Here is an 18,421-nt window from a genome sequence, read left to right as displayed (position 1 = left end):
AGTTTGGGATTTTACGTGTTCACAGGCTTTGCTAGACATTTTTAACACTACTGAGGCTTTTAACACCCAATATAAGCTTTTTATTGCTCTACCATTTAAGATTATACAATATGATCCAACTAGGGAGAGATTCTACTGCAGGTGAATAATGGAAGGCACACTCGTGGCTGGGAAAGTGCCGACGAAGCTCATGGGCACAGGCAGCACAGTGAAGAGAGGTGAGCCACCAAAGTTGATCACAAACTTGGTCTTAACGAACGATACCAAAGAGCCAGTACCTGAAACATCAGTGAGGTGGTTGCAGAAGAAAAATTCAAACTCTTGATCATGTGACTTTCAGAATCGTATTTCGACATAAATCCTTTGATAATGACTGTTTTAGCTGTTCCTTGCTCACCAATCAGCAGCACAGCCTAAGAGAGACGTTGAGAAAGAAATCCAAGGAATGCAATACCATGAGCATGAGCTAAATAGTGTGCCCCCCACCCCCAAGTCGAAAATTCACATGTTGAGGCCCTAACACCCAGTACTTGAGAATGTGACTGTATCTGGAGATAGGATCTTTAGAGAGATGATGATCAGGTGAAAATGAGGCCATTCAGGTGGGCCCTAGTTCAATCTTACTGGTATTCATGTAAGAGGACGAAATCTGGACACACGTACACAAAGGAACAGCAGGGATGGAGTCACAGGGGTAAAGAGTATGGGGGGCACGGTGAGAAGGCAGCCACCTGCAAGCCAAGGACAGAGGTCACAGAAGCAATCAAACCTGCCTACACCTTCATCGTGGACACCAAGCCTCCAGAACTGGGGGGAAAGAAATGTCTGCTGTTTAAACCACTCAGCCTGTGGTGATTTGTTACGGCGGCCCCAGCAAACTCACACAGCCATCGGAAAGGAGGATTTCTCTTTGGACAAACAAGTCCAAATTCACTTTCTCTCAACTACTGTGTGAGAAATAATTACTTGATCATGCACTGCAACTATTCAACTCTTAACACTGTTACCCGAGAATAATAAAAGAAGTATATTAATTTGGGTAATACTTTCATTTACTCGAAACAGCAACCCAAAACATACTAAGATAAATTCAAGATGCCTTGTGTTTTCAAGTGACATTTTAAAATATGCTATTGTCAATGAAAGTCAAAGAGCCACACCTTGCCCTGTTTGGCGATGGTTTTAATTAGAAAGTCAGTCCTCACGTTGTCAACATTTGGCACCAGGATGGAGCCGTATTCTGGGGTGACGTCAGATGGATACACATATTCCTCAGTGCACGTGGTCCAGTGCCTCCATTCACCTGAGACGAACAGAGAACATGTACATCCTCACATGCCCGTGAATAACTGAAGTCCTAACTGGAACAGGCACATGTCCTGGACGTCTCATGAAGCCATCTTTCAAAAACTCCCCATAAAATGAAGATCATTAGAACCATAGATCTAAGTACTATTGAAGTATGTGTTAGCCGAGTCAAAATTTCCCAAGGAACAATTCCAAAGTGTTATTATTAGGAAATATGAAGAAGAATCCTGGAATTTTCTTTTTAAACATGTCAGTTTTCAATTACATCTGTATAAAAGTTAAGAATACAGTGATAGTAGTATGTACCTAAGACCACTTAAAATATCTAATCTCACAAGCTTTTCATTACACACTTCCTTAATTATAAATAAAAAATAAAAGATATAAATATTGTGTATATATATATATATGCTTTGTATGTCTGTACTTTATATATATATGTATGCACATATAAATAAACTTGAGGCATATATAGATGGATACAGACGTATAGATAAACACATATTTGGTAAATATATACTTCGCACTTTGTAATTTTTATGTAAATTCCTGATTACATAAATGACTGAAACATCTGATTTGGAGATTTTTCTCTAATGGTCATTTTTAGATTGACTGATTTATTTTAGAAAGAGAGAGAGTGCACACGTGGGGGGGGGTAGGGCAGAGGGAGATGGAGAGAGAGAATCCTCAAGCAGACTTCCCACTGAGCTGACATCAAGAGTCAGATGCTTAACCGACTGAGCCACCCAGGTGCCCCCCTAGTTTGTTTTTAATTCATTAAAAGTTCAGTAAATAATATACTTAATAAGGGGAAGATGTGCATTTGGAACACAAATGAAATAAAATTTCAAAAAAGAAACAATTAGGTTTCTTCACACATGAAAATTTCCATTTTAATTTTACAGCCAAGTGTTTTAATTACCATTTAGAAAAATAAAACTTATGTAAATATTAGCCAGTGGAAAAAAACTGTTCCCATGTGTTGTGTATGAGTCCATGGAAGCAAGGATCCTCACCAGTGGACGAGACGTAATAGTCAAACATGGTGTCCTCCGTCCCCTCTAGAGGCAGCAAATCCAAGGTCAGGGCTTCCTGAGAACGCAGCCAATGCTCCAGCCGGCGTCGGCCCTCCAGTTCGAGCAGGGCACCGATGCTCCACATCAGGGAGAAGACGTACAGTCTCCCCAGGTGCTCTGGTGTGACCTCCACACCTTGCTCCTGAGCACAAAAGAAACTTGTTGTTTTAATGCTTGCTTCTCGAACTGACATTTTACTTGGAGGTTTCAATGAAAATAACAAAGATGTAGAAGGGACAACAGTTTTCCCCAAGACAGTAACAAGGGAAAGATGAATGAAACCGGGAACAAATACAGAATTGATCTCGAGGAATACCAAGCTGGTCTCCAAAATAAATCTGGATGCTTATTAGATGACAGTGAATTCGCCACTAAATTATAAACCGAAGGCTTCTTTGGTGAAAACAGAAATGAGAAAAATGCAAAAGATGCATGTGCACATTTAAAACATCTCCCCCCAACCACAGGTCTAACAGAACCAATTTCAAATATTGTACTCTCTGCACAACATGGCTCTGTTAATAAGAGAGAAATTTCTAGAAATTTGAGCAATTTACCTTTGGAGGGATCAGCCCTTGAAGCATGTTAATGCTCTGCATGATTACAAAAGCCTCAAGCATCTCCATCTTGTATTCTAAGTTCTGGATACTGAAGCGATACAGGTCGGGAAAAGACGTGCCGTAGAGCTGACGAAGAATTTCAGCTTCTTGAGGCGAGCGTTTCTTAAGGAAACCCTGTTCATTTACAGATTAATGCATTAATAAGTTTACTAGCACACCAGGAGAATGGCCATTTTGGAACAAAAATTTTTTAAATATTAATTAATGATAATAGTGCATATAGGATGTGCCAGGCCATACTAACTGGGCTTTCATGCACTAACTCTTTTAATGCTCAGAATAACACTATGAGGTAGGAGTTATTATTATCTTCCTTTTACAGATGGGAAAACCAAGGCCCAAACAGTGGAAGTAATGTGCCCAGGATCCCACAGCTGGTGAGTGCCAAGGACGGAATTCAAACGCACATGTTCTATTACCACCCTATACATGTGCTCAGGTCTTGAAGCCAAGATGGAGAAAAAGTCTTAAGCTCTTAATTAAAATATACTAGAAGAAAATGAGGAGGCATATATAGAGAAATAATTTAGGAAAAGAAAAAGGAATAAAAGATGAATAAAGGAAATCCATACCCACATTGTTTTAAATGGGAAAAAAGATTTATCAAGTTAGTTGTTTCCTTTTATTTTTTCTAATTTAATTAATAACCAATGTAGAAAAATATCAAAGAATACTCTAGAAAATGGAGAATTTAGTCACTTGGGGAACCCACTATTAGAAAAGTGCATGTGATCTCTAACAAAATACCACTAACACACACTATTTCTCTAAAGCTGACGCAAGTTCCCTCGGCCTCAAGAGATCAGCTCATTCTTAGAGACTGAACAGAAGCAATAAAATATTGATTCCAAATTATTCATCAATTCCTGAATTTACCAGGGTGCCACAGCAACAAAAACAGAACATAGCCCTTTTGAGTTGATGGAATCAAAAAGAATGTCATACACAGGGCCAAGTAATCAGCGTGGCTCCCAGGAGCTGACAGATACCAGTGAACACAAGTTCTCCACCCGTCTGCCTCTAGTAACTCCCTAGAGCTGCCTTGTACTGCTCTCAACACTTCCAATCTGATTCTTTGTGAGTCTTGCTAACCATTCATGAGAAGAAACTGCATTATTCAAAAGCATATAAAAAATTAGGTAAGGGGCGCCTGGGTGGCTCAGTCGGTTGAGCGTCTGACTGTTGATCACAGCTCAGGTCTTGATCTCACGGACATGAGTTCAAGCCCCATATTGGGCTCCATGCTGGGTATGGAGCCTACTTTAACAAAATAAAATTAGGTAAGTGTACCATTAATGTAAGAACCTTATTCATCTTCAACATAGAACATAATAGAAGCTTATTTCATAAATAGCAAAGTCTAAATATTCATTAGCTAGTCGTGTAGAAGTATTTTTTAAAAGCCTTTGTGAATGTGAAGCATTTGGGGAAAATCACAGAAATGCTTTTTTTACTTGGAGTTTGCTGCTGTATCTGTAGTTACCAAATCTGGACCTGTTGTGGTACTTTTAAAAACAAAAGCAAAAATAAAAACTGACTCCTGAACCTTACCCCCAACCCCCAGCCCAGAGGTTCTAATTTGGAAGGATTGGGGTATGACCCCATCATCTGTATTTTAAAGAACTGTCACTGATGATTACTCTTGCAAAGCCAGTGTTCAGAACCCTTGCCCTGTATTCTCCTTAATGGATGGATAATTTGATTGTGAAATCTGAAATCTTTAGAAGCATATTTAGTGACATATCCAATTATACATAAGTATCATTTTGCTATATAATCCCCTCTTTATTCATATCTTCACATTTAACCAAACCTAAACCCTTTTTCAACCCAGGTTTCTGTAAATTCTGAGAAGATATTATTAAAAGTTAGGATATATTCATAGAGAAAGAGAAGCACAAAAGTTAATGACAATACAAAGTAAACATCTACTTAATTTAAATTATGATTTTAGGGGGCACCTGGGTGGCTCATTTGGTTAAGCATCTGCCTTCAGCTCAGGTCATGATCTTAGGGTCCTGGGTTCAAGCCCTGCATCGGGCTCCCTGCTCAGTGGGAAGCCTGCTTCTCCCTCTGCCCGCTGTTCCCCCTGCTTGTGTTCCCTCTTGTGCTTACTATCTCTCTCTCTCTCTCTCTCTTTCAAATAATCTTTTTTAAAAATTATGATTTTATAAGTTTTCAATCGAAATCATCTCCAAAAAATTATGTAAATAAAGTAATAAATTTGACCAACAATGTCAAAAAAGGTTTCACATCTGGCTTATCTAATAAGCATTTTGCCTTACAGCATTTATTTAGTAAAATATCCACGTATACAAGGCATTTAATTATAATCTGATTATAATCAATATATTCTAGAATGTATTGGTGATAAGAAAATAATATACCTTTTCATGAACTGGAAATATTATCTGAAACATTATTTCCAAAAACGAACGTAAAACTAATGACTACTGAATCATAAAAATTCCTTATATGCAATTTTTCCCTTAGATGGAATTTTAATAAACTGTTTTCTTAAAGCTGATATTCTAAGATGATTGCTCCCAAACTTTACATGACTGAGTACCTCTTTAAAATGTCATGAATTTCCAAAGTGGTCAAATTAAATTTTACTTATTCACAGTTTGGTGGGATTATTGATTCAGTGAGGCCTGGCAACTACTCCACAACCCACAGTGGAAATCACAGGTCTAAAGAGATGAAAGGAGACCTACAGACACCAGAACACTGAAGGAACCTGTAAGGGACAATCAGGGTTCCAACATCCCAGAGCAGGCAAGGAGGGGTCTTAAACAGTAGCGATCAAATGCAATGACACCAAAGGTCTGCAGAAAAATCAACATGCGCTCTACAGGAATGCTAAAGATCCGTTTTCCTCCTTCAGTGCACAAAAGAAAGACTCCACTCATACCTCGAGAATAGGACTCCAGTCAAGGATAGAAGAACTCATGAAAACCATTCCATTTCTTGAGACAGTAGCAGGTGAAGCGTTGTCAATGTTATGGGGTTCAAAAATGATCTTGCAGTTTGGAGCCATGGGAATCCGATCACCATTGGCAAGGGTTAGAGTTTTGTTATCATCCAAAACAGAATTCAGATTTTCAATCCAAATGGCGTCTACTGGACCATCAAGAACTATCCAGATATGCTCACCTAAAATATTCCACCAAAGGTGGGGGGAAAAGCATACGTACACATATATACATAGACACATAACTACTATACTTGCAGAAGTACTATAACTTGATGTGATTTTCATTAAACTTTGATAGAAATGATGATTTTATCACATAGGACTTTTCCAGTTCTTTATATACCAGTTGTTTAAAGCACATAATCAAAGTAAAAAGTCATTTTTCATTGAACAAATATTCATTGAGCACCTTCTATGTATCAGCACTGTTCTAGAGTCTGGGGATTTTGTGGTAAATAAGACAATTCCTGCTCTCACAGAACATACATTCTAAAGGGTAGAGATGATATTCAATCAAACCATAAGCAAAGAAATATCCAAGATAAGAAAAATTAAGAAGGATAAGATGATGGGGCATTGCTTTGGACAAGGTAGTCAATAATATATTTCAGGAGAACGTAGAAATGTAAAGATCTAAAGGTAAAGTCTTCCAGGCAGTAGGAATAGCAAGTGCAAAGGTCTCAAAGTGAGTATAAGCATAGGGTGTCCCAGGAAGAGCAAGAAGTTGAACCCAGTAAATAAGAAGAGAAGGAGGAGAAGAATGTGAGTACAGTCAGAAGGACAGCCAGAAAGAACCACAGAATCAACTCTGGCTTGCACATCTCACATCTGAGATGTCCCACAGACATCCCACAGTGTTGTTGAGCTGGAGGTTCAAGGGAGAGGTCAGGGTTGAAGATTAACACGTAGAAGCCACCAGCTTAGAGACGGCATTTAAAAACCACGGACTGGGTATGTTTCTTCTAGATAGTAAAAGTAGACAGAAACAGGAGGTCTGAGGACAGAGTCACTTTGATGGTCAGACTTCTAGTAGTGTCTCCTTTGCTGGCTCCTCCCTCTGGCAGACCCCCCTTGAGGCAGAGGTAGAAGGAGAGCCAAGAGGTAAAGTTTCCCTGAAGCCAAGCGAGGGAAGAGTTCCAAGAAGGGGAGTGATCGACCATGCCAAGGTACAATGAGAGCCGGACTAGCCTGAGAACCGACAATTTATATCTGACGAGCTGGAGGTCATGAGTGTCCTTAAAAGAGTAGTTTTGGAGGACCACTGGGGACAAAACCTGCTGGGGGTCACTTATGGAGATATTCGGAAGTAAAGAAAGAGACAAGCATCCGCAGAATGGTCAACCACAATGCCATCATAAATTTAGGTATTTGGTTCCTCTTACTCTCCTCATCTCTAGTTTCTCTTTACTGACACCATGACCAAGTTTGTTAACTCTAGTTTTTATTTACTGTGTAACACCTGTAATATATTCTATGTCCAGTCAACTGCTTTGAAAATCTTAATTATGCTCATTTGACTTGAACTTAAGTAAAATGATGATCTAAACACCAGAGTCCCTTAGAAAAGGCATGTTGCCCTCTTTAAGGAGGAAAAAAACCACCTCTCTGAGCTCCCATTCTTGGGAGCACTGGGTACTGGATCTGTTTACACAGGATTATTGAAACAAGGTCAGAAACAAAATTTGATTTATATCCAACAAAACAATAATTCCAAATAGGAACACACTTTTGAAATCTCACGTTTTCATGTCTCTTTTGACAACTGATTTTTAGGTTGATGAGCTCCCTTCCCTAACTGAGAACTGGGTTGGCACCACCTTAAACACTTATTGGGAGAAACTGTTCCAAAGCAGAGACTCCTAAAGAAATAGCCCAAATATCTTGCCCTTCTCCTGGATCCTTGTTTCTTTCTGCAAGTGCATTCACTGGGCCTTTCTCCTCCTTATTCGGGCGTGAGAAAACATGATCGGAAGAGAGTTAATATCACCTCTTCCATCTGAGCTTATATTCCAGGAACACCGGGTTCAATTTCTAGACTCCGTAAGTAAGAGAATATTCAGAGTGAACCACTAGCCCTTAACAAGTTTGTTCACAGGACAACCAAACACCAGTGTACACCTAAACAGAATTTCTTAGTTCCATATAAACTTCATTTTTGATATATGTAATTTTCTTCCCAAAGAAGCCTATTTCCTCCTGTGATTTTATAGGAGAATCAGTTTTCTAAAAATAGGCTGTACTTAAATAAAAGTAACATTTTTAAAAGATTCAGTGAAATAGTTACAGTAAAATTACTTTATTTAACACTATCAATTTTCCGTAACAGCTTTTTCTTTCTCTTTTATTCTAAGATATCACAGGGATACAGAAATATTTATTCAAAAGAAAAATAATTTCCTTCATAACAACAACAAAGAAAAAAGGTGGGAGGGGGGATTTTAATTACCCTAATCAATAATTTCAGTATTTCAACACTGACAAATATACTGATTCAGGACTTCTTAGTCTTGGCTAAGGTATTATATGGAGAATATGTTCTACTAATTCTAAATAGGCACCAAGGATTTTATTTAGAAGGACATGTCAAAAATAATACTTCATCTTCTACCTTTCTTGGCCCTCAGTGTTTTCCTCCAAAGGGTTGAAAATATCCCATCAGTCCAGTCATTTGTGGCCACGTCAAGCCGACCAAACATCTGTGGGGCCGTAATCGCTTTGGGATTCATCCTCAGTTCCCGGTGTGGCTTTCCACAGTCTGTACCAAGTAAATCCAAATTTTAAACGACTCAGATGTAGAGTGAACCATCATTAGGTAACATTGAACTAATTTGCAATGTACCATCAGCAGGTGTTCAAAATATGAAAAACGCAAAATTATACTGAGAATATATGTCTTACTGCATTCCAAGTTATCATAATTAACACTGTTATATTTTATGGACTAACATACTTTTGTTTTTAAGTCCTGCTGTAAAAGGAAACATAAAGGGGGGAAAAGATACCATGTTGGTACTGATGAACAAACTAATATAACCTGGAAGTTCTTCAAATTTCACAGCTCAAAAATCTTTTGATTTATGGTGTATCAGATTAAGTCTGGTCTCTGAAATGTCACCCAGAAGATGCCTCATTCTCTCCATAAAAGGCTTCAATTCACTGAGATGTGTTCTTGCTCATTTGGAAAAAGTAAGCTAAACTAATGCTGCAAGAATCAAGGACTTTTCTTTTGTGGCCAACCTCAAAATAAAGGTCTTTGAATCCTTCAAACCCTAAAACTCACTCTTAAAGGGGCCAGATTCTGTACATAAGCAGTTAATAAGCACAAAGGTGAAGAATAAGGTTTAAAGTATAAAATCATAAAAATAGATGCTAAAATATTACATATTGTGTGAAAGACTGACAAACACTGGCAAGCATACATACCTATGCACATTGAAAAACGTGATAAAACCCATCAAAACCAGGGCAGCTGGGTGGCTCAGTCAGCGAGGCGTTCAACTCTGGATTTCAGCTCAGGTCATGATCTCAGGGTCATGAGATCAAGTCCCCCATCAGCTTGGTGGGGTTTCCCCGCTCAGTGGGGAGTCTGCTTCTCTCCCTCACCCTCTGCCCCTCCCTCGACCCCTGCCCCCCGCCCCCTGCCCCCTGCCGGGCAAGCCTGTGCTCACTTTCTCGCGCTCTCTCCCTCCCTCTCTTAAATAAACAGATAAATCTTTAAAAAATATTAAAACTTATTTAGAAAATTAGACCATAGTTCTCCTTTTTTATTTTTTTAAAAGATTATTTATTTTTTAGAAGATTATTATTTATTTATTATTTATTATTTATTTATTTGACTGAGAGAGAGAGCGCACGTGCACAAGCAGGGGGAGTGGGAGAGGGAGAAGCAGGCTCCCCACTGAGCAGGGAGCCCGGTGTGGGGCTCCATCCCAGGACCCTGGGATCATGACCTGAGCCCAAGGAAGATGCTTAACCAACTGAGCCACCCAGACACCCCTTTAGGTCTCCTTTTTTAAATCACAAAAAGACTCAGGGTAATTATCTTCAATACTTTCTGATGCTGAAGTGAAACTGAGTCACAATTCAGCTTTTTCAGAGCTGGCAGGCAAAACTATTTTTTTACCTAATCACACTTTACAAAAGGCCAGCAAACTCTCAAACAGTATGACAGTATCATAGGTAAAAACTGGACTTTGTCTGTTGCCCATATAAGAAAAACTGTCAAAAATTATTTCATTATGATAGTAGGTAGAATTGCATTATTTTAATTTAAAATACCATAACATTTTTTGTATAGAATTATTGAATCACTATGTTATACACCTGAAACTTAAATAACATCGTATGCCAACTTCAATAATAAAATTTTTTAATTATGCCAAAAAAAAAAAGAAGTACCAAAACATTGTTAGCGCTCCAAGAAAAAAATGCTTGACTTTCAAAATGTTCGTTAAACTAATTCCTCCTCTCCTCCTAGGCATTTCTTGACTGTCCTGATCACTCCACCTTCATGGACTCTGCCCTAGAGTATGTATCCTTTCTTGCTGTTGCCTCCTTATGGACTCCAGACCACCCCTCCTGTCCATGGTCTATTCTCTACATGGCCGCCAGGTGGCCTTCCACACACAGAAGGTTGACCATACCACTCCCCAGCTCAAGGGCTTGCCATCACCTACAGAATAAAACCTAGGTATTCAGCCTAACTTATAAAGTTCCTCATGCCATACCTAAATTCCCCCCAAAAGCAAAGCCTCAAACAAAGATGTGGGTACTGGGAGTTTGGAGTCAGGGGAAAGAGACAGTGAGACAGAAAAGGAGAGAACCCCCAAAATGGGCTCATTTGTGAAGTGGCCACAGAGGTAGTATCCCTCTAATGGACAAGAGAAGATAGGACACTTGCCTTCAACTCTTCGCCCCACCAGTTGAGGCTATGGCTGCCTCAGGAGCATTAATTCTCACCCTCTTTCAGGCTGAACCAGGAGTTCCCTAGATTCTAGGAAAGTCATAATGCTGAAAAACCAGGAGACACCACTGGCATCTGTGGGGGAGGGCCAAAGGGATGAAGGGCTGGGGACCAGTAGCATCCGCTACACCTCCTCATCTCCCCTACTCCCACCCACACAGAGAGCACATTTATCCATACCAAAGCAATTTCTGGGTATGCCGTGCTCTCTCCAATCCCTCCTACCTGCCCAAGCTCTTCATTCTGCTAAGAATGCCTTTTATCCAACTGCTACTCAACCCCCAAACCTGAGCTGAAGCAGCACCTGCTCTGTAAGCCTTCCTATAATTCCTTAGAAAGGTCTCTGATCTCCTTTGCCTCTGCTCACAACATAATTGTCCAAACCTCCTCAGAGCAATTCCGTGTTGACTAATAACTATCTGTTACTCCACCAAACCGTAAGCTCCTTGAAGACACAGCCTTTTGTTTTCATGCCTGCCTTCCCATTTAAGCTACTGAACCTAGCAGGGCCTCAAACTACAGAATATTAGAGATGTCTGATAAACAAACACATGATGAATAAGGACACAAATATATATGGGTCTAGTATAAGTTCAACCCAATTACCTTCTCAATCTTTGGGAGAATGAATGTGTTCAGCAAGAAACAATGTGTCACTTAAAATAACAAATATTTACCCTACATATTAAAACCAAGAACAGGTTAATCAACAGCTAATGATTAATTCATCTTTGCAAAGAACTTCTCCAAAACCAGTGATGCCATATGGGTTATATAATTTAGACATATTATACATAATGTATCACTATCATTTAATATTTAGTACTCATTTTGTTCAAGTCATTTTACCAGGTGCATTTGTAATTTATTGTTAACAGAAGGCAGCTACATAACAATAACAAAAGTATTATTAAGCATAATTTGAGAGAACACATCATTTTAAAGCTCTATAAAAATCCCCAAACACAAACTTAACAGCACGTGAAAAGCACATGATAAGTCTTGCAGGTGTGAGTTCTCAGTTTTGGCAAGGTAAGTGATAGCTGAGAGCACAGTTCTTTCTCACCGTGGAGACCCCCTGGTGGACTTAATGTACAGAATTCACTGGGCCCCATCGCTGACGATATAGGTATCCAACTAAATCCAACATGTGCAGAACCCTAGAGCAATACAGAGCAATCTCCACAACCACCAACTCAGGATCAGTGCACTGGAGCTGCATGAACTGACTGGAAAACCAACTAGGCACCTTCTCCCTATGGGACCATGTATTTGAATTCCAATAGGTGGAGTTCTGTAAAATTTTGGGACGCAAATCTGCCATGGCCAAGAGTTGCCTACACAATACCTTCAGTATGACAGACATCAATGTCCATTCAGGAAATATAAGAATAATCACAAATGTGACAATGCCTATTATCTTTAGATGACCTCGGGCTAGGTAGGGACTTAGCTGTAAGGCTTAGGGAGATCTGGAAATTAAATACAGTTATTTAACTTCACCAGAAAAACATCCAATTCTAGGTGGGAAATTAGTTTGTGATAAGGATGATTTTAGGAATTGAAATTGAAATAATTTTTTCTGTACTGGGAGGTTGTATTAAGTCATTATTAGAAAGTGGCATGTTATAATGGAAAAAGTCTGGGCTTTTCATTAGTGGACCCTGACATTCTGAATCCTATCTATAATTCCAGAATCCTGTAATTTTTGAATCCTATCACTTACCATCTTTGCAACCTGTAGCATTTCTGAATTTGGGCCTTGAATTTTTGTACAAAATGGGGATGGTAATAGCCACATCTCAAGATCATTGTGAAAATTAAATGACACAAGTAAAACATGTAACACAATACATAAAGTCACTGTTCAGGAATTTTTTCATGCAGCATTATTCCCAGAAGCCAAGATACGGAAACAATTTAAATGTGCATTAATAGATGAATGGATTAAGAAAATATGGTGTGTGTGTGTGTATACATATAAATATACATATTTTACATGTATATATATGTTTATTACTCAGCCAGGAGCAAGAAGGACATCCTGCCATTTACAATGACATAGATGGACCTTGAGAACATCATGCTAAATGAATTAAGTCCGACAGGGAAAGACAAATACTGTGAGGTATTACTTATATATGGAATCTAAAAAAAATCAAACTCTGAGAAACAGATTGTAGAATGGTGGTTACTAGGGGTTGAGGTGTAGGGAAATGGGAAGATATTGGGCAAAGGGTACAAACTTCTAGCTAAAGGATTAATATGTATGGGGATCTAATGTACATTATAGCATACCGTGTGTGTGTGTGTATATACATGTATATATATATAGTAGAGTGATTATAGCTAATTATACTGTATCATAAACTTGAATGTTGCTAGAAGAGTAGATCTTAAATGTTCTCACCACAAAAAAAGAAATGGCACTATGTGACAAGATGGGGGTCAAAGCTCATGGCGTTAATTATTTTGCAACATACAAATGTTGCAAATTAATACACTGTACACATTAAACACAATGTTATATGTCAATTATATCTTGGTAAAGCTGAAAAATTTTTTCCCTTCTAGTTCATTATTATAATACGTTATCACTGAAATGAACCCAATAATCAGTAAAGCAGCATTCCTTCCTATACAAATATATTAATGTATCTAACTTTTGCGTCCCTCTTGGAGCATTCAAATGGGTCATAGCTACTTAAATGTGTTGCCCAGAGCAAGACAGCTTGGGCGCCCCCTTACCTGCCATGGCTCTCATCAAGGTGTGGATGCAGGTGGTTTTCCCTGCCCCACTGGGCCCCAGGGTCATCATCCCATGCCGCACTCTCTGTGTCTCAAACAGCTGGATGACTTTGAGTTTCCAAGGAGGATGGTTGATTAAACCAGCTTCTTCAACCTGAAAGCATAAAAGCCCCACATTGGGCCACATCAACAGCAATCAGAATTTACCATTGTGCTCAAAATAAGCACAGACATTGAGTGGGGAATACAGGAATGGGAGTTATTGTTTAATGGGCATGGAGTTTCAGTTTGGAAAGGTGAAAAAAGTTCTGAAGATGGATGGTGATGATGTTTTGCAAAATAATGTGAATGTACTTAATGTCACAGAACAGTACACTTAAAAATGGTTAAATGGTAAATTTTATGTTATGGATTTTACCAAAATAAAAAATATATTGCTGGGGGCACCTGGGTGGCTCAGTCGTTAAGCACCTGCCTTCGGCTCAGGTCATGATCCCAGGGTCCTGGGACCAAGCCCCGCATTGGGCTCCCTGCTCCGCGGGAAGCCTGCTTCTCCCTCTCCCACTCCCCCTGCTTGTGTTCCCTCTCTCGCTGTCTCTGTCAGATAAATAAATAAATAAATAAATAAACAAACAAACAAACAAACTTTTATATATATATATTGCTGGGGTGCCTGGCAGGCTCAGTCAGTGCAACTCTTGATCTCAGGCTTGTCAGTTCAAGGCCCACGTGTGGCGTGGAGTTTACTTAAAATAGAAAATTTTTAAATATATATATATATATATATATATATATATGGCATAAAAATACATATATATACAAAGACAAAAAGCAGGCTGACTATTCAAAATGTTATCCCAAGCCAATAAGAAACATCCGCATTTGCCTTTGGGAATTGAATACATTTATATTAATATATCCTTTAATACATGTCATGGGAAAGACTCAAATATCAAAACGCATTTTAAATCTTTAATTTAAATGTGATATTCAGTAACTAGAAAACTTTGTAGCACACCAAGTTGACAGAAATTCCATAGAAATCTCAAACTGTCTATAAATCTACTGGGTAGTTTTAATCTGTCGAACACATGCATGAAAGTTATCCTGCCCAACGCTATTCTCAGTTCAATATTCATCACAACACTATAAGATTAGTCCTACTGATATCTTTCTTTTACAGAAAAGGAAACTGAGGCACAGAGAACCAAGCAATTTCCCCAAGATTGTTACTTATAAAGTGACAGAGTGAGGATGTGAGCCCAGGAAACTCAGCTCCATGGTCTGTGCTCTTAACTAGCATGCTCTGCTTAAAAACACTATAAATGATGCTTTTAGTTTTATTTAAATATTTGGAAAACCTAAATATTCAGATTTTTTCATATGCTACAAATTATGCTGTTAGTCACCCTATAAATGACATTATACTAAGTTTTTGAGACCATGCTACAATTAATTCAGCCATATGATGAAGAAACCATTTGCAAAATGAATTATCACTCTTACCTGACCAGGAGATTAAGATTTTTTTTAAGATTTTATTTCTTTATTTTAGGGGGTGCATAGGGAGAAGGAAAGAAAGAATCTCAAGCAGACTCCTCCTGAGCACAGGCCCAGCAGGGCTCCATCTCAGGACCCTGAGATCACGACCTAAGCCAAAATCAAGAGCCAGACGCTTAACCCACTGAGCCACCCAGGTGCCCTGGAGATTGAGATTTTTATATACTGATTTTTAAAAGGAAAAGATCCATTAAATACTACCATATTTGATTTTTGTTAACAAATATCTTCAAAGAATTAAAGTATATTTTATAAATATGAGCTAATCGCCACTTCTATAAAAATTTTTTTCCAAACCCTTCCTTGTAGGAAAAGAAACTGAGGCACAACCTTTACATGGTTCAGTTTCATTCCTAGGAAAACTATAAAAAAGCAAAGCTCTACCAAGTGTCATGGGAAATCCAGACACCTAATGATACACATAATGTGGTAGATCCCCCAGAGCCCCAGGAAGAAATCACAAGTGATCCTGGGCCTGAAGAAAAAGAATGACCAGTGAGGAGCCTCATGAGATCATCGTGAATGACACTCGGGGGCAGGAATCCAGAGATCAAAGTAACATGGAAACACCAGGGTCACAGTCAAAGCCAAGCCGAGCAAGGCAGCCAGCTGAGCCCCACTCATCTTGTTCACTTCTTATATTTCATGTCGGAATCTGGTGTGGAATGGTTTCCGTCAATAACGGGACCCCAAGCACGTGGCCAACGAGACATGGGACTGCAGGATGGTAGGAGACCCCCCTGGCTGGAGGAGCTCGAGGTGTGCAACAGCCTCTCCTAAAACACCGGCCACAGCCCTGGGTGCTGTCCTTGGAACCACAGATTTGGAATACATCAGAGCCACCTGACTCCCATGAAATTCCGATGAGAGAGACATAGTACTGGATGCCCTGAGAAATATATTACCTGTCTACTAATCGCCATTTCCAGTTCAGGGTAATCTGCCTTGTCCAGGAGAATATTTGGGAAGAGATCTTCAATCAAACTCAAAAATAAGGGTTCATCCTCATCAATCTAAAAGAGAAAATAAAGGGAAACCAGACCGACTATTGTGGCATGATCATAGCAATGTAGAGATAAACTGAAAATGCTGGACATACCAAATTTTTTTATCATAACTGTTAATAAATAAAATACCACCTTCACCCAAGTTGAGGAATATTTTCCTCATGTTACCCATAAGTTAAAAATTATTTTTAGAAAAGGGGGAGAGGAATGGGAGAAAGAAGAGGAAAATGGAAGGAAGCAGATGAAAGGAAAAATATTGCCTACAGAACAACCTCCCTGTAAAATAACCAGTTTGGGAAGTTACGACATAACCTACCATTTCTAATTTAAATTTAAGAAAGTAATAATTTAAATAAGAGATAGTAACAAATTCATGAATTGGAATTTGCCTCACATTTTTATTTTAAAATAAAAATATATCATTCTGTCACCCTGTACGTAGATTCGCTGATAATGAACAATTGATTTTCAGTCTCTACCATGAAATCAAAGAGTGTGAAATTATTACACACTTGTTAAGTTTACATATAATTTCCTGCTGGGCTCTACAGACTTTAAAGAAGGTGAGATTTTAGCTCTAAAACCCAAAAGTATTTCAAGGTATTTGGAAACTTAACACGTGGATTTTTAAAAATCCATTTCAATTCTATGGAAATAGGCATATGTTAGACTAGATATGAGTTACCGCAAAAAATAATTCCCAAAAAAGTCGAACTTAAAGTTATGCTTTCCAGGGCTTTTAGCTGATAATTAGGCATTTTTAAGTGAGTATTTTAAATAAATATTTCTAATTCTCATTTGTGCTTAGTTCACTGCTATTTAAGTGGGTGGAACATTTCCATCTGTGAATCTTACCAGTTTAGAAAGATTCATGTCTCGGAGAACGCGCATGACGATCGTTGATTCCGTATCCAAAGGGTTGGCTCTTTTTGCCGCCCCCAAGGTTCGCAGAACTGACAGAATGTTCCGCAGACCAAAATCATAATGTACCTGAAGCATGTGAAGTACAAAGGGCTTATTTTCAATATTAACTTATGCATAAAAACTACAAATTTGACAAAAGACCTAGTCACAATAATGAACAAACACTAATTTTCCTTTAGAAAAACTTGTACAGCTAGCAAAGCAATACATTTTTATCAATATACTTTTGGAGCAAATAGAAAAGATCGAAAAGAGTTCCCTCATATACGATCATTAATGTAAGCTCTTAGATCAGAACTAATAAATATATCTTGACGGGAAGAAAGGAATAAACTTCCTCTTGGAGTATACGCATCCCCCTGAGCCTCTTCTTAATCAGACATCCATAGAAAAAGTTCCTCATATCTCTAAAGCTAAAATTCTGAACCAGGAGTATATATATACATATATATATATGTATACCGATAGGAAAAAGACAAAGGTATTAAGGAAGAAGAAAAGTTGCTATATTCTAGGATTACATAAAAATAAGGACAAATCAGAAAGCCAAGCCCCCAGCTTTGTTATTCCCTTGATACATATTTATAAAAGCTCGATCACACCAAATTTCATCACAGTGAATAATTAAAAACTAATTATCCAACCACTATAAATTTTTTAAAGATTTTATTTATTTATTTATTTATTTAGAGAAAGAGCTTATGTGAGCAGGGAGAGGGGCAGAGGGAGGGGAAAAGAGAGAATCTCCAGCTGACTCCTCACTGAGCACAGAGCCTGATGTGGGGCTCAATCCCATGACCCTGAGATCATAACCTGAACTGAAATCAAGAGTCAGACCCTCAACCAACCGAGTCACCCTGGTGCCCCAAATTTTCCAACCACTATAGAAAACAGTATGGCAGTTGCTCAAAAAATTGAAAATGGAACTACCGTATGATCCAGAAATCCCACTTCTGGGTATATATCCAAATAACTGAAAGCAGGATCTCAAAGATATTTGCACACCCATGTTCACAGAAACAGTATACACAGTAGCCAAGGAGTGGAAACAACTCAAATGCCCGTGGACAGATGAATGTAAGGAAAAAAGATGGCATATCCCTACAATGGCATATCCCCCTCAGTCATAAAAAGGAACCAAATCCTGTCACCTCCTACACCATGGATGAAACTTGAGGCTCATGCTAAGCAAAATAAGCCAGCCAAAAAAGACAAATGCCCTACGATCCCCCTCA

General features: G+C 38.6%; 1 protein-coding gene across 2 annotated transcripts in view; it reads right to left on the bottom strand.

Annotated features, from left to right (window-relative positions):
* Positions 1-18,421, bottom strand: part of DNAH5 (dynein axonemal heavy chain 5) — a 261,833-nt gene that overhangs the window by 106,227 nt on the left and 137,185 nt on the right. For both annotated transcript variants that reach the window (XM_073891083.1, XM_073891084.1), the window contains exons 39-47: positions 17,118-17,252; positions 16,161-16,268; positions 13,696-13,849; positions 8,593-8,739; positions 5,922-6,163; positions 2,945-3,121; positions 2,328-2,529; positions 1,161-1,303; positions 279-413 (exon numbers count right to left, since the gene is read on the bottom strand). In XM_073891083.1, the coding sequence (XP_073747184.1) occupies positions 279-413; positions 1,161-1,303; positions 2,328-2,529; positions 2,945-3,121; positions 5,922-6,163; positions 8,593-8,739; positions 13,696-13,849; positions 16,161-16,268; positions 17,118-17,252 (1,443 nt within the window). The remainder of the gene's footprint in view (positions 1-278; positions 414-1,160; positions 1,304-2,327; positions 2,530-2,944; positions 3,122-5,921; positions 6,164-8,592; positions 8,740-13,695; positions 13,850-16,160; positions 16,269-17,117; positions 17,253-18,421) is intronic.

This window comes from Callorhinus ursinus, unplaced genomic scaffold (genome assembly GCF_003265705.2).
Source record: "Callorhinus ursinus isolate GAN/ISIS: 27379988/994484 unplaced genomic scaffold, GSC_fseal_2.0 scaffold3, whole genome shotgun sequence".
In the NCBI taxonomy this organism is placed as follows: Eukaryota; Metazoa; Chordata; class Mammalia; order Carnivora; family Otariidae; genus Callorhinus; species Callorhinus ursinus.
Note: the sequence above shows the minus strand (reverse complement) of the source record. Positions and strands in the feature narration are given on the sequence as shown.